Raw genomic sequence first — 20,953 nt, 5'->3', positions numbered from 1 at the left:
GGATATATGTACTAGCAAAATATCTGACATTCCTGGGATTTGATTAGATAGGCGGTTTGTTTCCTAGGAGAATACCTGGGATCGGATCAGATAGGTGGAGATTTGTGATAACAGAATAATCTATATAGGAAGATGGGGCGATTATGTCGGAAAATCATGAAAAATTATTGTCAAAATAAGTAAGATATCCAAGAATTATGAAAAATGATGAAATGTGAGTTATTTGATTGGTGTGTTTGTAATGAAATAAACAGCCCAGATATTGTCTGAAAGTTAGTATTTTAGTAATGAAAAAAAAACCCAGCCAGACAATGTCTCAAAGTTATTATTGTAGTAAGAGGAAGGGGATTATGTGGGTTAAATCATGATAAAAATGATTGTCGAAATTAGCTACATATCCAGAAATATGAAAAGTGATTAAATGTAAACTATATGTGTTTATAATGAAATAAACAGCCCATATATAGTCTGAAAGTTATTATTTTATTAAGTGGGTAACATGATAAAAAATCATCGTAAAAATTAGTAACATATCCAAGAATTATTAAAAATGAGTAAATTTGAGTTATTTGTTTGGTGTGTTCTTAATAAAATAGAAAGCCAAGATGATGCATTAAAGTTATAATTTTAGTAAGAACGGGGCTATAATTAGTGTTAAATCAAGAAAAATGATTATCGAAATTAGTAAAATATCCAAGAATTATAAAAATGATGACATGTGAGTAATTTTATTAGTATGTTTGTATTAAATAATAAGTTATAATTTTAGTAAGAACGGGGCTATAATTAGTGTTAAATCAAGAAAAATGATTATCGAAATTAGTAAAATATCCAAGAATTATAAAAATGATGACATGTGAGTAATTTTATTAGTATGTTTGTAATTAAATAGGCAGCCCAGACAATTTCTCAAATGTATTATTTTATTAAGAGGTGGGCGATAATGTTGGGTAACTCATGAAACATGATTGTCGAAATAAGTAACATATCCAAGAATTATGAAAAGTTATGAAATGCAAGTTATATTATTTCTGTTTTTATAATGAAATAAACAGCCGAGAAAAAGCCTCAGAGTTATTTCTTTAGAAGGCCGGGGTAAATTATGTGGGGTTAATCATGAAAAATGACTGTTGAAATTAGTAACATAGCCAGGAATTATGAAAAATGATGAAATGTGAGTTATTTGATTGGTGTGTTTGTAATAAAATAACTAGCCAGATAATATCTCTAAGTTATTATTTTAGTAAGAGGAAAAGGGATTATGTGGGTTAAATCATGAAAAATGATTGTCAAAATTAGTAACATATCCAAGAATTATGAAATATGATAAAATGTGAGGTATTTGATTAATGTGTTTGTAATGAAATAACCAGTCAGACAATCTCACAAAGTAATTATTTTAGCAAAAGAAAATGATATTATGTGGGTTAAATTATAAAAAACGATTGTCGAAATTAGAAACATATTCAAGAATTATGAAAAGTGATTAAATGTAAGTTATTGAATTGATGTGTTTATAATGAAATGAATAGGCCAGATAGTCTTAAAGTTAATATTTTAGTAAGAGTTGGTCGATTATGTGGGTTAAATTATTAAAATGATTGTTGAAATTAGTAACATATCCAAGAATTATGAAAAATTATAAAATGTGAGTTATTTGATTGATGTGTTTATAATGAAATAACCAGAGACAATGTCTCAAAGTTATTATTTTAGCTAGAGGAAAGGGGATTATGTGGGTTAAATCATGAAAAACGATTGTCGAAATTAGTATCATATCCAAGAATTATGAAAAGTTATTAAATGTAAGTTATTTGATTGGTGTGTTTATAATGAAATAAACAGCCCAGATATTGTCTGAAAGTTTTTATTTTAGTAAGAGGGGGTCGATTATGCGGGTTAAATCTTCAACAATGATTGTCGAAATTAGTGACATATAGAATTATGAAAAATGATTAAATGTGAGTTATTTGATTGGTGTGTTTGTAATGAAATAGACAGGCTAGAAGATGTATCAAAGTTGTTATCTTTGTAAGAGGAACAGGATCATGTCGGTTGATGGGGGGGCGATTATTTGGGTTACTTTATTAAAAATAATTCTCGAAATTAATAACATATCCAAGAATTATGAAAATGGTAAAATGTGAGTAACTTGATATGTGTGTTTGTAATGAAAAAAAAACAGCCATACAATGTCTGAAAGTTATTATTTTAGTAATAGGAGGTGGCGATAATGTGGATTAACTCTTGAAAAATTATTGTCGAAATTAGTAACATATCCAAGAATTATGAAAAATGAAGTTTTAGTTATTTTATTGGTGTGTTTATAATGAAATAAACAGCCAGTCAATGTAGTAAATTTATGATTTTAATAAGAATTGGGCGATTAGATGTGCGCAGTCATTAAATTTGATTGTCGAAATTCATAACATAACCAAGAATTATTAAAAATGATGAAATGTGAGGTATTTTATTGTTGTGTTTGTAATGAAATAAACAGCTTAGAAATGTCTCAAAGATATTATTTTAGTAAGAGGAGAGGGATTATGTGATTGAACTCAGAAAAAATGACGGTTGAAATTAGCAACATATCCAAAAATTATGAAAAATGATGAAATGTGAGTTATTTGATGGTATATTCATAATGAAGTAGATATACCAGACAATTTATTAAAGTTATTATTTTAGCAAGAGGTGGCGATTATTTGGGTTACTTCATTAAAAATAATCGTCGAAATTAGTAACATATCCAAGAATTATGATAAATGATATAATGTGAGTTACTTTGTTGGTGGGTTTGTAATGAAATAACCAGCCATATAATGTCTAAAAGTTATTATGTTAGTGATAGAAGGGGGCGATAACGTGGATTTACTCATGAAAAATGATAGCAGAAATTAGTAACATACCATAGCCTATGTATCAATGTTTTTATTTTAGTAAGAGTGGAGGCAATAATGTAAGTTAAATCATGTGACATGGTTGTGTAAATTAGTAACATATCAAAATATTATGAAAAATGATTAAATGTGAGTTATTTGGATGATGTGTTTGTAATGAAAAACAGCCAAGACAATGTCTTAAAGTTATTATTTTAGACAGGTGAGCGATAATGTGGGTTAAATTGTCGAAATGTGTAACAATCAAAGAATTATGGGATTCAACGAGATACGTCAACATATATACTTACAGAGTACCAGGAGTCACCCTGGATTCAATGAGATACATGCAAATGTATGCAACCAGAATACATGATCACCTGGGATGTAATGAGATAGATGCAAACATACTAGCAGAATATTTGGCGTTGCCTTGTATTGAATTAGATTGATTGAAATATATACTAACAGAATACCCAGCGTTGCCCGGGATTGAATGAATTAGGTGAGAATATATATTAGCAAAATACCTGGCATCGCTTGGGATTTGATTAGATAAATGTGTTGCATATTAACTGTCCTTGCATATACATGCTGTAAATTACCTACCCTAGGTAAGATACAATTATTTCATATATGTAATACCCGTCTTATGCGGGTAAAATATTCTTTTGCTCGAAATAGCAAATGATACATAAACATACAAAATTCCTCTCTCATAAGAATAATAAATATATTACAAAACCAAATTCAATTTTTTCATTGTGTATACGGTCCCGAGCAACGCCGGGTAGCACTACTAGTTACTTATAAAAAGAAGGCTTCTATCTTCTATATATATAAATCTCAAACGTCTGTTAGTGTGTATGTTTGTATGTCCGCCTAAAACTTTTGACAGACCCAACCAAAATTGACAAATTTGATATCATTTTAAAGTTCAGACTTTCAGATAAATAATATATAAAATTTGGCCCAAACGGTCAAGTCTAAGTTGATCATCTGGCCGTTTTTCTGCATGGGGGGGAGGTCATCAGATTTAGTGACATTTTAACGTTAAATACTACGTAATTCTCTATAATATAAATAGATTCCTATGTTATTTATACATAATTGAAAAAACGCTTAATCATGACACGTGGATGACGTCAGCTCACTTTAATGGCGACGTTTAATATATACATTAACCGCCTTCGAAGGGTAACACAGAGTTAAATATTAAATTGGTATCAACGTAATTATCGCATTTAAAAACGTAGAATACCAAATTTACAGAGAAATCGAAGGGGGGGGGTGAATAATGAGTGATTGACATTTTTTTTTACCGACGAGGATCGAGTTGCTATACCTTAAAATGTAAACACTATTTCTCAATCCAAAACATTGCATATAGTCGAGTAGGAAGGGAAAGCGGGAGGCATAATATGAGTTAATTAGCGTTTGTTTCACTACAGACTTATACATTTTAATATACGAAATGTGAGTTAATGGCTTTAGTGAGATCCCAGGGATAACCTCCTCCTTATTTTCGAGTAGCGTTTATTTCTCTAAAGCTTGAGATCCCAGGCATAACCTCCTTCTTATTTTCGAGTAAGGTTTGTTTCTCTAAAACTTGAGATCCCAGGCATAACCTACTCTTTGTGGATATATATATACTAGCAGAATACCTGGCGTTGCCCGGATTTTGGTGAGATATGTACTAACAGAATACCCGGCGTCACCTGGGATTGGATGAGAAAGGTGGATACATGTACTAGCAGAATACTCGACGTCGCCCAAGTTTCGATTAGATAGGTGAATATATGTACTAGCAGAATACCCAACGTTGCCCAGGATTGGATGACATAGGTTGATATATATACTAGCAGAATATCCAGCGTCGCCCGGGATTGGATAAGATAGGTCAAAATATGTAGTAACAGAATACCCGGCGTTACCCCGGATTGGATAAAATAAGTGGAAATATGTACTAGCAGAATACCTGGCGTCTCCCGGAATTGGATGAGATAGGTCGAAATATGTACTAGCAGAATACCCGGCGTTGACAGATATGTTGACGACACTTTTGCTATTTTCCATCGCAAAGTGAAGCGTCAACATTTTTTAATAGGTTGAATTCTTTGCTTGGGGCTCTAAAGTTCACTATGGAAAGTGAGAAGGACAATTCGCTTCCCTTCTTGGATGTTCTTGTCGAACGTTCAAGGGGGGGGGACTTTCTCACTACAATTTATAGGAAGCCGACTTTTACTGGCCTATATGTGAACTGGTTGTCTTTTGTACCAAAATCACGTAAGGTCGGCTTAATACTTTGGTACATAGAGCCCTCATGATTTGTTCACCGAATAGATTAGACGCCGAACTCGATAAGATCAAGGAAATATTCATCAATAATGGTTATCCTGTTGACCTTATTGATGACTGTATTTTTAAAAAGGTTGAGGATTTTAAATTCCCTGAAAAGTTTGAACCTTTGAAATGCCCGGTTTATTTAAAACTACCGTGGATTGGGGATAAGAGTATTAGACTTTCCAAACAGATTCACAGAAGTATTTACGACTGTTTCTTTTCTGTGTCTTTGCGTTTGGTATACACTACGAGACCTGCTTTTCCTTCTTTTCGCAGGGATAGTTAGCCTTACATCAAAAATAGCAATATTGTGTATCAATTTTAATGTCAGTGCAATGCTGGTTATGTTGGGCGAACATCCTTGCCTCTTTTGACTCATATAAACCAGCACGTTCCATTTAAAATCAGACAAGGGAGGATGGGATCTGGTGGTCTCCCTCCTTCTGCAGCCTTGAACTCTGCTATTGGCCAGCATTTGGTTGATAATCCATGCTGTGCCGATAGATATAAAATAGAATGGTTCGAGGTGCTACATAGAGCGGACTCCGGAAACCATTTAAAGATTTTGGAGTCTGTCTCTATCGCGGTGCGTAAACCTTCTTTGCACCGGCAAAAAGAAACAGCGAACGCATTGTTTCTCTTTGAGGAACTTTGAATCTTTTCTCTCGCTCCCCCCACCCTCGTTGTGCCAATATTTTAATCGTTTTTAAACGACAATAAACTTAATTTTAGTTTGCCCCCGTACTTTTGGCACATTCAATAGTTCCCCATTAGAACTCTTTAAACTTTCGAGATAACATTATTTTGTTATGCTATCGATTTTCCTCGTGACGAGATGACAGCCGAAAAGAGCTCTAGAGAAACTTCCGTGTATTTTATTTAAATCTTTATATATATATATATATATATATATATATATATATATATATATATATATATATATATATATATACTAGCAGAAAGACCCGACGTTATCGAGGATGAAATAAGATCAACAAATGTTCCACCCTCCTTCGATAAAATCGCCCATCTTTAATCAAATCGGTTGATTGCTCTAGTTAGGCATCCCCGCGCAATGTACCGTGAAGAAGCGTTACACGCTTCGCCACTGTGACTTAGTCCACAATATAATGTAGTTTATATTGCACCGGAGAGAATCTATTGCTCATTTGATAAAATTATCTCTAAATAATGGCTTCATTTAAAGTTTAAAATGCAAAAGTCAAGTGTCATGGTCAGTTATTCTTTAAACAGAAGCATTCACTTCTAACACGCTCCTGTCTTATCAAAGAACCAACTGTTGATTTTATGAAAGTATTTTTACATAATAGCTTGAATTAAAATTAAACATACAAAACTTAAGTATCATGGTTCAATTGTGTTCTAAAAAGAAACATTCATTTTGAACGTGCCTTAAGAATGAACCTGTCTTAAGAATGAATCTACAGTTGATTTCTGGTCGTGCGGTGATAAAACTTCTCAAATGCACTTATACGGACTTTCTTCTTTAATCTGATTTTTTCGATTATCGATTTTCGATACTTTTCATACGCACCCCGATACAAAATCTATATAAGAGTACTCCCAGACACATCAAGTATGTTTGGGTTAAATTTCAAAAGAATCGGCCCAGCAGTTTTCAAGTCCACTTACAAACAAAATTCTTTTTTATATAATTGTAAAAAGATAGCAGCAAAATGTCTGTCATTTAAACTTTTGTGAGTTAGTAGTCATGGGAAGCAGGAAACATGCAAGGAATTCCATATTATGGCAATAATTTTACACCATATTACTTACGGTTTGAAGTCTTTGGCATTTATTAACTGTATTTACTTAAATCTAGGTTTGAAATAATAATGCGGAAGGTCTTCGAATATTCTTGTCGATTTAATTGTATGCTAGTTCACACTACTTAATATAGATGAAATAATTAATTAAAATGTTGACTTGTTTTCTAAGAAACGGAAAGCCCAACGAGCGCATATAATTAAATCAGTAATTTTCTGAATGGATTATTTATGTATGTAGTCTTTTTATTTCATGAAGTTAATTCGTTGATTTTTAATTTTAAAAAAATGCAAAAAACATTCAGCTTGATTTAATGATATGCATAAATTAATTTTGTAAGTCTGATATTCCAAATAGGGCTATTATTTTGCGAATAAATTGCCAAATTAAATTATAAGCAATTGGAATTCATTATTTATAAATAATTTGCTTTCACCTCTAATTTGGCCTAGAAAAGACAATTAACATTTGATCCTAGCTGAAAGGTAAGGTAATTAATTGTCTTGAAAAATGATCCTACGTGCTAAAAAGTAAATCGTAAGTTCACACTATGTCCATGAGAAAAAAAATCAAACCGTATTCTTGACAAATGAAATTGTGAATTGGTCTCTAATTGTTCTTAATATAAATACTAAATCGGCATTTCTACCAGCAAATTCTACCAATATTTGTTGTCATGAGAAAGTGAAGACGGTTTTTTTACTCTGAACTAATAATGTTAGTCGATGTATTGCTAATCCCCGACCGTCTTCTCGTCGTCTCCAGCGTAACAGAATAAAAAAATAAAACCGTACAAATAGAGTTTGAAAATGTCCCAATTACGTGACTACCTGCGTCAATCCTATTAACGCCTTCTAACGTAATACTACACGTCACGAATTTACGCTTCGTCAACGCTACGTTGGATTCCTCGTCAGAATCCTTACGTTAATGTTTTCTGCATGGGAAAATCAGCATGCTCTGTGACTGATTTGCTGTCCGAATCGCTGGTTTTCATTAGAGCGGCCAACACAGTTTTCTTTAACGACCACTCTGTTGTGAGGATTTCCAATATGTTCAGAATGTGCCTTTGTAACAGAGTCCATTAATTGGTTTCTAATTCTATAACAGATGAGCCCAGTTTCCTTAATTATGACGGCTGTCAGCGCGCATCTAGTTTCTCCCTCTTCTGGTGCTTTGTTTTTATAATAAACTAAATAGCCAATCTTAAACTGCACGTTTTTCGTTTTGCTAAGTGAATCTTCTATCATCTTTTTTTTTTTTTGGCTTATGTTGTTGCTCACTAAAGAGAAGGTCCAATGTATTTCTTGTAGAACAATTTCATGATGTTCATCACAAAAGTATGTTATCTAATGGCAGAATAACATCTCTGTTTTAGAGCAAGTAATATGGGGAGGAATTTGTTATCTTATTCACATATAACCTGACAGCCGCCCACATTTGATTGGTTTAAACGTTGCAGAACTGTTCCTGGTTCCCTGTTTTTGCTAGGACATCATGCATAATTCTATCAACTTTCCCATTACTTAAGATGGTAGAATGGCGTGGTCATATGACGTACATTGAGGTCCTTCAATACATTTCATCACTTTATTTATATTTTCAGGCTTGTTATCCATTACAAGCTAAAGCAATGTCCAAAATCTGGAGAAAATCTCGTCGATTAACAGATACACCACAGTTTCTGCCTTCTTCATGGGGATAACAAAAGGCTCCGTCCAACCACTATGCATATAAATGCTACCATGTATATTTGTGGAGAATACACGTTGCAATGCAACCCGGAAAAGGACCCGTGAATTTATGAAATGTGCTTATCTTGTTTACTTCAAAGTAATGCTAGGTGACAAAGATAAAGCATGGGCCCCATATTGTATGCAAGCAACAACGTGAATAAAAAAGATAGAAAGTAACTCCGTTTTGGTATTCCAATCGTCTGGCGTGAATCGAAAAAAACATTTCAATGGCTGCTATTTCTGTGCAGTCAAAATGAAAGGAATCAACAAGAAGAACAGGAATTCGTTTATCCAAACCTCAAGTCCAATTAGGCCAATTCCACATTGCAACGAAATTCCTGCTCGAGTGTTTAAAGGATTGCCTGAAATGGAATTGCCTGGTTTTGAAGCGGACCAAACCTCTGTTTTGTCCACTGAAAGTAGTAAAACCATTGTTTTAGATGCCAGTTGTCCGCCTTCTTCACTACCACCGCTATTTTCTCAAGGAGAATTTACTGTCGTGACTAGAGATCTCAACTTTTCCAAAGAATTTTCTGAATTTTAGCTTCAAGACTCAAAGAAAAATCTATTTCAACCTGTAACACTCATAACCTTCTATAGAAAACGCCATATTGAATTCTCCCCATATTTCACGTAAGAAAATGACATAGTATATTGGAGCGACGTAGCCGACCTGCTGCGACAGCTTGGTTTTGAACAGTATTATTCTTAAGATTAACGCCTTTTTATAAACAGTTCCAAAAGAAGTTTAAAATGTGTTCCTCTTCACAATGAAGCTTATATGGCTCAATTGCTCTAGACCATTCAACGATCCTCAAGAAAAAAAAAAAACACAAAATTTCCTTGCTCCTTGTGTTTGTTGGATACCATGCTAACAACAAGGATAAAAACAGATTGGCCTTCGTGCAATGAACTGATTTCTGGCTCTCTTAATATTCTTTGGTGGAGCGTTCCAAAATTGTGTTTCCTCCTTTTCACATAAGGCTTGGTATCGTGAAACAGTTTGTGAAGGCTTTTGAGAAAGATGGCGACTGTTTCAAATATATTTGCATGAAACTTTCAGGTCTAACCATAGAGGAATTAAAAGCTTGATTTTTTTATGGACCCTAAATTCCAAATTTAATGAATGACGCAAATTTGTGTAATTTTGTGAAGCCTGCAAAATTACGGCGTTTACGAATGTAATAAAATTCTTTTGGGGAAAAATAAAAGCGTCCAACATCAAAGATCTTATATAAATTTATTTATTGCGGACTATTATTCTCATCTTTTTATTAATTGTTGTTTCACGACGTTTCGGCCAACTATTCCTCTGGCTTTTGTTAGGTGGTAACCGCGGCGGATAGGAACTTCGAATCTCCTAACTGCATTCTCAGCAATCACTGCCATCACCACGTTTTGGCCAAGTAAGCCTCTGGCCGGCTTTGGGTAGGATTGAAACCGCTATCTTCAGACAATGCTCATCTGGAACCGTAGAGATTCAACGTCTCTATCCACTGCGTCACGGGCTCCGAAGGGTAATTAAGGTTAGATTTTTTTAGCTTATAAATCTTCGGCGCCCGTGGTGCAGTTGACAGAGACGTTCAATCTCTACGGTTCCAGATGAGCATTGTCTGAAGATAGCGGTTTCAATCCTACCCAAAGCCGGCCAGAGGCTTACTTGGCCAAAACTTGGTGAGACGACAATAACTACAGATGGCAGTGATTGCTGAGAATGCAGTTAGGAGATTCGAAGTTCCTATCCGTCGCGGTTACCACCTAACAAAGGCCAGAGGAATAGTTGGCCGAAACGCCGTGAAACAACAACTAATAAAAAGATGAGAATAATAGTCCGCAATAAAATAAATTTATATAAATCATACTCATATCAATAATGAATTCCAATTAAAATAATATGTATACAAAGAGCTTGTTGATACATTACTCATAAGTTTCCATCAACTGGGTGCAAATATGAGCATCAAGCTATTTTTTGCACAGCCATCCTGCCCGTTTTGTAGTAAATCTAGGTGATGTGAGCAACGAGTAAGGGGAGTGCTTCCATCAAGACATCAGCGACATGGAAGTTGGCTATCAAGGTCGTTGGGATGCCACCATGCTTGCAGACTATTGTTATTCTATCATTCATTCTAGAAAATCAGTAAAACATCAATTTATGAATGATGATGTCTATGCGTAGCATTTTTTTTTTTTTAACTTTAATTGTAAATATTTTGGTGTGATTTCATGAATATGAATCTTAAAGTTGCATAAAAATATTGTTTCTTCAATTTGCCTGTTTTTATTTTAGCTATCAGCTTCCTACAGATACCATAGCAGAAAAACTAGACCTGATAGAAAAAAGTGACAGCATTTCTGGAATCAGCGCCATCAAATTATATAAAAACAGTTGAAACATCTTAGGCACCATAACAATTTTTTGTTGGCTAGTGTAATTTAAATTAAAACTATAGATTAATTCGATCTTCCATCGATACTTTCTGTTTCATAGAAACACTGAACACTTAATCTATATAGTTACAGATGCCAAATGTAAACGATTTTTCAGTCAATGATTCGACAGTTTAACCGACTGTTGTGAAGTGTTGGTCTATTTGTATGCCTATGGAATGGGAATTTTTCAAATGTTGTATGTATATGTGTTTGTTAGTAGATATATTTAATTCCACTCGTTAACATTTTCTCATAAGTTGGGCAGCAAGTAAAGATGAAAATCATCACATGACTAACATATTCGTTCAACTCAAGACACTAATGTCTTGAATACAATATATGCATTTGCCCGCCCACTGAATAAGTACAAAAATGAGGGTTAAGAGAAACATTCTCTTTAGAGAGTGCTAATTAATAATATGCCAGCTTAAAAAGAAGGTGTATTTTTCTCTTTAGAATATGAATAACTATCAAATATACATATGTGTGTATACTTTTAGATATGTACATATATACTCACATATAAACGTATATATATATATATATATATATATATATTTATGTATGTATTTATGTATAAAGAGGCTGAAAGAGTGAGATTTACATACATAAGTAAAAAGAAAGACCTGCTACTTTATTTTGATATAATTGAAGCGCGTATATGAAATAGTAAATCAAAGACTATTATTTTACAAGCTTTCTGTATATAAATTACAAATGAAAACTGATGTTTCTTTCCAATATTGATTAATATATACCTATCATGGCATAAGTAAGGTAGGTAAATACCTTTCACCTCATCAGTTTGTTTTGTAAAACGTTCTTATCTTATGCTTTACTGTAAAATTAGTCCTAATACTCCAACCTACTCTTTGGATCTGGAACCTTCTTTATCATTTCTAACTATTTGTAGTTATTAAAGAAACAATACGATGGTAAAGAAGTCATTGATTGGTTATAGTTGTATGTTTATATATATACATATGTATATATATATATATATATATATATATATATATATATATAAACAATATATATATATATAAACAATATATAATATAGAATCATTTTCCTGACACAAAACCAAATGAACAGAAAACCAAGAAAGTTGTATGTAATGTCGCTAAACATTAAAATATAATAAACCGGGAGAGTTTTAGTAGAACGTTTAAAATTCGGGACGCTAGATTAGCATCAAATGTTAAATTAAAATTATATGTTAAAATATTGCCTCTCGTTTCATAGGTAAAGTCTATTTCAAATATTATCCTGACAGACTAAGCAAAACTCTATTTAAAATAACATCGTTATACATATACAAAACCGTTAGTTTAAACTTCATTGTGACAAACAAAAAATTCTATATCAAACTTCATTTTGATTGACTAACAAAAATGCTATTTTAAAGTTCATTCTTTCATACGTTATAACTAACGTCTAAATGGCAGATCAACGAATCGGCATCACATGATATGTTAAAACTTTGAGATTATTGTTCCTCGTTTCATGCGTAATGTTGTTTGAAACTTCATTTTCACAAACAAAACAAAAGTCTATTTAAAATATCCTCACGACAAACCGATAAAAAACTTATCATATACTTCACTGTGATGGACCTATGAAAGTTATATGAAAACATACTTGAATAAAAAAAAAATACGAATTTACTAATAAACACAATTGAATAAGACTTTTAGAAACAAAAAAACATCATTTTATAAGCAAAAATAAGACTTCATATACAAAACAAAATTCAAAAAATGACTTCACATAAAAAATCAATAAGAGTTTACATAATAAAACCCACTTGAATAACACTTTAAAAAATAAACCCACTTGAATAAAACATTACAAAATAAACATAATTTAATAAAACATTACAAAATAAACATAATTGAATAACACTTTAAAAAATAAACCCAATTGAATAAAACATTACAAAATAAACATAATTTAATAAAACTTTACAAAATAAACACAATTGATTAAACCTTTACAAAATACACAGAATTCATTAAAACTTTGCATAATAAACAATATTGAATAAAACGTTACAAATTAAAAATAATAAAATAAACAAATAAAACATGACGATGATTGAATAAAACTTTACAAAATAAATATAATTGAATAAAATTTTACAAAAATAAAATAAACGTAATTGATTAAACCTTTACAAAATAAACATAATTGAATAAAACTTTACAAAATAAATATAAATGAATAAAACTTTACAAAATAAACATAATTGAATAAAACTTTACAAAATAAACATAATTATATAAAACTTTACAAAATAAACATAATTGAATAAAACTTTACAAAATAAATATAAATGAATAAAACTTTACAAAATAAACATAATTGAATAAAACTTTACAAAATAAATATAATTAAATAACACTTTACAAAATAAAAATAATTGAATAAAACTTTACAAAATAAACATAATTATATAAAACTTTACAAAATAAACATAATTTAATAACACTTTACAAAATAAAAAAATGAATAAAACTTTATAAATTAAACATAATTGAATAAACCTTTACAAAATAAACATAATTGAATAAAACTTTACAAAATAAATATAAAGGAATAAAATTTTACAAAATAAACATAATTGAATAAAACTTTAAAAAATAAAAATAATTATATAAAACTTTACAAAATAAAAATAATTGAATAAAACTTTACAAATTTGTCATAATTGAATAAAACTTTACTAAATAAACATAATTGAATAAAACTTTACAAAATAAAAATAATTGAATAAAACTTTACAAAGTTAACATAATTGAATAAAACTTTACAAAATAAACATAATTGAATAAAACTTTACAAAATAAAAATAATTGAATAAAACTTTACAAAATAAACATAATTGAATAAAACTTTACTAAATAAACATAATTGAATAAAACTTTACGAAATTAAATAATTTAATAAAACTTTACAAAATAAACAATTGAATAAAACTTTACAAAATAAACATAATTAAATAAAACTTTACAAAATAAAAATAATTGAATAAAACTTTACAAAATAAAAATAATTGAATAAAACTTTACAAAATAAAAATAATTGAATAAAACTTTACAAAATAAAAAATAATTGAATAAAACTTTACATTACAAACATGATTCCATATAACTTTACAAAATAGCATAATTCTATAAGACGATTTGATTTTTTATCATTTTTTATACTTTCCTTACATTGTCATTATTTTGAGCTGTAATAGTTTTTTTTAATTCAGGAATAATCTTGAGATTTCCTTTAAGGTAACCTCACAGATAAAGATCTTAAATGTAAAATCTCTGGTGAGACGACCCTCAATGTGCAATAGAGTAGCAACACACAAAAGAGGTGCATTTTTTATTTTTAAATTTTTAAGAAATGTCAGCCATAGATAAAATCTTATTCTACCAAATATGGTTGCATCTCAGAAAGGATTTTATCACTAATTCTATCGGTGATATTTATATGAATTCGTCCTGGATTTGAGAATTTTATACTATTTTGGTCTTTTTCTGAATATTTCTTATCGTTTTTTCTTCCAGCATCAATATGGACCATCGCCAGAGATATCAGCATCGTCAACGGAACATCTTCTATCCAATTTAGTAATCATCCGAGAAGAACCGATGAATGAACAGTCGTGCTTCGATCGATTACGGTCTTCTCCGCACCTAATCATTTGTATTGTGTGCCTCTCCTTGTTCAACGACAGCTTACTGCTGACTCTAGTTGGTAAGTAAAACAGACACCTAATATATAAAGTCAAGTAATTTTCTTTATTGTTTTTCTTGTCATCGATAGCTCTCTTCCTATAAAATCATTATGTTTATTCTAGTTTATTGTATATCGAACGTTGTTAAAAAGAATACATTAAAATTCAATTAGATCTCTTCTAGAAAATACTTTGTGATATTCTAATCTAAAACGTTCGGATTTCCATTGAAAACAACATTTAAGCATCTTCCCATCTTTTTTCTATTGTTTTGTCTTGTAGATCCAATTCTTCCAGAAATGCTGTACAATATGGAACACCCGGAGGCGCTAAACATGACAGACTTAAACTCAACAAGTAATAAACCTGCTAAAGATGGAATCTATTCCCACGATATAAACAACAACGGTCGTTATGGTTACTTGATTGCCGCCAAAGGAATTGCACAGTTTGTGTGTAATCCTTTCATCGGTTACATTGTCACAAGGTAAAACATTTCAAGTTCCATTATTTCTTTATACTTGAACCGTGTATTTAAATATTAATGTAAACCTCTACGAGTATTATTGTTGTGTAGTGGTGGGTGTATAAATATATATGCATGTGTCTTCTAGTGGTTAGATTGTATGAGAATGTCACAGTAATCTATATACGTGTGTTCTGCATATATATATATATATATATATATATATATATATATATAAATGTGTGTGATTGAATTTGTGTATCGTCTTGGGGTATAATGTGGAGGTTGTATATATCATATGTATTTATTGACGTGTACATATATTTAATCGTCTGCATATATTTTAGCGTCTAGATGTGAATTTCTAAACAAAACATATAACAATTATAATATTAAGGGACAAATAACAACTCTGAGGTTTTGCATCGGCCAAAAGAGAAACATGCCTGGTCTATTTTTGGTTTGGATTTGACGGATTCTCAGAAAAGCTGAACATGAAGATTCGTATAACACAGAGTCTTAATGGTGTTTACAGCAGCTTTATTCCGGATGTTTCCCCCACTGGAAAGCTGCAATGTTGATCCTAGAGTCTTACTATCGACATTTTCCCCTACTCGGAGCCATTCTCTGTACAAGAATTTGTCAAGACAGCCTGGCATTTTTGCTACAAGTAAACCCTGACTAAACATTCAAAATCACATTCGTATTTGTAGCCCAAATAAGATCTCCTCAGAATGGCTTACCCACAATGACTTTTACAAGGAATATTACATCTTTTTCAAGTGATGTTACTTCAAGTAACAGCACGAAGCTGGAAACTCTACCAGACTAGATGTATTCTTGTTCTAGAATCCAGCAAGTTCAAGAGACCAAAAAGAAAGATATAACATAACATTTTAATATGGTCGATTAGGGAAAATAATGTTCTCGGCTTCTTTACTAACTGAATGTTTAAGAGATAAAGAACTTTAATGGAATATTCGAATGTCTGGATATCTCATATGGAGATCAAGTGTTAGCCCTTAGAAAGGGGTCCGTTTGATTTTTGGAGAACTTCGACTGAAGTAAAATGAAACAAATGAAAGGTGATAGCGTACGTACAAACATGTATGTGAAAAGTAATAAATTACAAACATGTGTGAAAGGTGATAACATACGTAGGAAAAGAAATGTGTGTGATAGGAGATAATGTATGTAAAAGAATGTGATAATGTATGTAAAAGAATGTGATAATGTACGTACAAACAAACAGTGATAACCTACGGACGAACATAGATTTGTGGAAGGTGATTATGTATGTAAAAACATAAAATATATAGAAGATGATAATGTACGTGCAAACATAAATGTCTATTAAAAATGATAACGTATGTATAAACATGAAAGTATGAAAGGTGATAACGTACATGCAAACAAATGTGTGAAAATAATGTATGTACAAATCTAAATGTATGTGAAATGTTATAACGTACATACAGATATATATGTATGTGAAGGTTCTTTTTTCAAAAGAGAAACTTCTTGTTTTTCGAAGAGTGAAAAAAATAATAATTTTGGATACTACCTGCTTTACTCAGGATATTAAGCAATTTGGATTCTAGCTCTACTTAGGATATTGGACACTTATATCAGCAAAGAGACCCTTAGAGCACTACAAAACCAATTTTCTATTCACCCACAAGAAGAGAAATTATTAAAGTGATCAGTGGAAGCAAACAAAAAACAAAACAAAAAAAGCAAAACAAAAAAAAACAGAGCGCTATTAAGCATTGAATATAAAAATATAATTAAGGATGTCTTAAGCGTTCCCCTTCCTTTCTTTGTGATTGAAAACAAAAAATTTACACAAAATATATTTCAACTTCATTTCAACATGAAAAGTTTACTAGAAATGGCGTCATGACGTTAAAATTTTAGACCTTGACATTGTGGCATGCACATTCAGGTAAGGAAAGGGTGATGGTTTAATTATGTAAGAAAACAAAATAAAATACACTGAAAGAAAATTAGTTTGTGATATTATAGTTTCTTTTTGACTGAAATGTTGCAATTATATTATTGTCCTTTTATGCAATTGTATAATACTTTTGTTTATTTCTTAAAATACAGGTTTGGTTATAGAAGACCAATGTTGTTTGGCAATATAGCTCTCATAGTGTCTACCCTTGGTAAGTAATATTCTGCTCTCGAGAAACATTTGAATTCTCCAAACTTTATGATCTCCTTACGTATTTACACTTCCACAACACATTTTATACATGAAAAAGTATTATTCGAATCTAAGTTATCTTGTTAAAATTCAGAAAAAACCGAAGATACAAACCTTATATATTGCAATGTAGCATGACTTCGATTAGATTATTAGTTAAGCCAGAATTTCTTTTAGCAAAAGGGTTGGAGGGGTTGTCATAGAAATAAGGTTTATCCATCAGATTGATCCGCCCATCTAACTCTGACTAAGGAGCTGTAAGCAAAAATATCTTAGATAGAATCATGCCTTCTATTAAAGAAAAAGTAAGTTTCCCTCTTTGGCTGAATTCAGATTCCGTTATTAATTGGTTTGTCTCCCTTAAAAATAAGCACCTCCTTAACTTCATAATCTTTGACATCCAAAATTATTATCAACCAATTTCTCCGATCCTTTTAAATAAGGCTCTTATCTTTTCTAAAAGAAATTCTGACTTAACTAATTTAGAAATTAAATTAATTCTCCTAGCGAGAAAGTCCCTTATACAATTTAACAATAAGCTTTGAACTAGAAAGGACACCTCTGATAATTTTGACATCATGATGCGTCCTTCTGGCTCTGCAGAAGTTACCGATTTAGTGGGACTCTTCTTACTGAAAGAACTTAAATACCACTTTAAACATATCCAAGGGGGGTCTTTATAGAGACGATGCCCTTTTTACTACAACAGCCAGGCCAAGAGAGTACAACAAAACAATTAAAAAATTACATAACTTCTTTAATAACTTTGGCCTTTCTATAATTATCGAACATCTGGTAAATTTAAAGTTTTTTTGTTAAAAAACTTCAAATTTTCTAGATGTTACACTTAATCTTAACACCGAAACTCATAGCCCCTATCATAAACCTAATAACTCAGTTATAAAATCTATAGTACCATCCGTCTCTAGAAGAATTTCTGCTCTTTCTGCTGATAAAAAAAACTTTTAATCAAAATGCTACTTTCTTCAATGGAACTCAGGACACAAGGAAAAGATTAAATACAACAATTATGCTCCTCCTGCAAGCCGCCTTAAATCTGTAATCACACACAATATGAATCGTAAGGGACCAGTTCAAATAACAAGATCTGCCGCTATCAATAACAATGAACCAGTCCACATATATAATCCAAACCAAAATACTAATCGCAATACCTCTAACCCACCCAGTTGCATCAGGAGAAAGAAAAATATTTGGTTTAATCCTCCATTTAACATAAATGTCAAAACTAAAAGGAATTCTTCAACATTATACAACACTCTTTCAAATACCCACACAGATATAGTTCTGTTTTCAATAAAATTTCAATCAGGATTTCTTATTCAACAATGCCTAATTTAGCACAAAGAATCTTAACATCTAATAACAAAAAAATTAAATCAGCAAAAAAAAAACCCTTTCCCAATTAAACCCAAAACCAACTGTAATTGTAATAACAAACATCTTTGCCCACTCAATAATGATTGCATACATAAAGATGTTATATATTCTTGCACAATTACTGAGCTCCCACGCAATCCTCCCGTAACAGACACTAATATTTCGTCTTCAAGTTATCCTTCTTCTCATCTTCCATCTGATATAGTTACTAATCCAATACACCTCTCGAGCAGCCCCTCCATCTACAATTATACAACTAGCAATATTGATAATAATAATAATAATAATAATAATAATAATAATAATAATGCTAATATTTCTCCTAACAGCCATCCTAACACTAACAACATTCATTATCCCCTCCAAAATAGTCCTCATATAATCATTGTCCCACCATGAACAAAATTCAAACTATTTAACTAATACAAATCAGCAAATTAATATTAATACCAGACCTCGAGCTTTTAATAAAGTACATACATATATCGGCGCTACTTCAAAATTAATTAAGAAAAGAATATCAAACCACATTTCTTCTTTTAACAACCATAATTCTAATAATAACCAAGGAACTTCTCTAACCACTTTAATTAAAAAACTTAACTTTAATAATACCCCCTTCTCAATGAAATGGACCATCATAAAAAAGTTAAGTCTCTAAGTCATGTCGCCTCTGCACAACCGAAGCTATAACTATAATTACTTCCCCTCAAAGTAACAATATAATAAATTCTAAAAATGGACTGATCTCTTTCTGAAAACATAAGTCCAAATTTAATTATGGCAATTTTGAAATTACATAGTTGTTACTTTTAACTTTTAGATAGATATATAATTTTTTCTTTAACTTTATCGTTTTTTCTACATACTTTCTTAATGCTTTATGATTTAATAATCCTTTATTTTAATTCTTTATTTCTTCTTTGCTTGGCCAGTTTTTTATCTGCAATTTCTGTTTTAGTCTTTAAATATTTCTATCTATCTTATATATCAATCTAATCACACTTTCATATCTTGTATATATATTTACTTATTATTTTACTATATGCATTTACTTACTTTCTTTCTTGCTTTTTCCTGAATTTGCAGATACCGGCCATCCTCTCTCCTTAAATAATTTTTATTTTATATTTTATATTTTATTTTATATTTTTTATTTATTTATTTATTATTTATTTATTATTTATTTTCTATTTATTTATTTATTTATTTATTAATTTTCCATTTAGTGTCTTTTAACAACTCTTGCTGACATTTTCTTGAGTAATAACCTGTACATTTCAGTTGACCTATATTATTTTTCCCTATAAATTTTTTTTCGCGCCTTTTAACATTTCCTGTCTGGGTCATTTTGACATTTGTTTTTCTATTTTAATTCTTTCACCATTTAATTTTTTTCCTCTTCTTCTTCTCTGATCTTTCTTATTTATACTTATGTCTCGGCAGCAGTGTTTTTTTTTTGTTTTTTTTTTTTACAAAGGCATCACCACATTATCAAGGCCCAGAGGCCACTCAAGGATAAGGGTTAAAGAGTGAACAGTAGAAATTGGTCAATATAATAATCATTATTAATGAAAATTTGGTAAATTCAATAACTTATATGGAACGGCTCATCAAGAACTTATTTACTTTAGACTTGAACACAACCATATTGTAGTCAGCCGGAAAGCAGGAAAACGGAAGACAATTCCACAGGCGTGCAGTTCTAAGAAAGAAGCTTTGTTCATGGAATCTACGTTTAGGTTTAGGCACAGATAAAGAGTGGGGGAAATTATTGATAGTGTTTACAGCTAGACGAGTGTTTCTTGTGAAAGTTTGGCGAGGGGGGACCATAGATTGAAGCTCAGTTGAACACTTTCCATGAAAATAACGATACATCAGAGACAAACTCGCAACATCTCTTCTGTGAGATAGAGGTTGCAAGGAGGAGAAAAGGACATCTCCTACGAGGCTACGAAGTCTATT

The 20,953-nt window shown here is 31.1% G+C and overlaps 1 protein-coding gene across 1 annotated transcript in view; it reads left to right on the top strand.

Annotated features, from left to right (window-relative positions):
* LOC145294236 (chromaffin granule amine transporter-like) overlaps positions 1–20,953 on the top strand; it is a 213,123-nt gene that overhangs the window by 78,558 nt on the left and 113,612 nt on the right. The window contains exons 2-4 of the mRNA XM_080141341.1: positions 14,743–14,932; positions 15,195–15,399; positions 17,488–17,546. Coding sequence (XP_079997467.1) covers positions 14,743–14,932; positions 15,195–15,399; positions 17,488–17,546 — 454 coding nt within the window. The remainder of the gene's footprint in view (positions 1–14,742; positions 14,933–15,194; positions 15,400–17,487; positions 17,547–20,953) is intronic.

Source organism: Euprymna scolopes, chromosome 15 (assembly GCF_053919585.1).
Source record: "Euprymna scolopes isolate OS-2025 chromosome 15, ASM5391958v1, whole genome shotgun sequence".
In the NCBI taxonomy this organism is placed as follows: domain Eukaryota; kingdom Metazoa; phylum Mollusca; class Cephalopoda; order Sepiida; family Sepiolidae; genus Euprymna; species Euprymna scolopes.
Note: the sequence above shows the minus strand (reverse complement) of the source record. Positions and strands in the feature narration are given on the sequence as shown.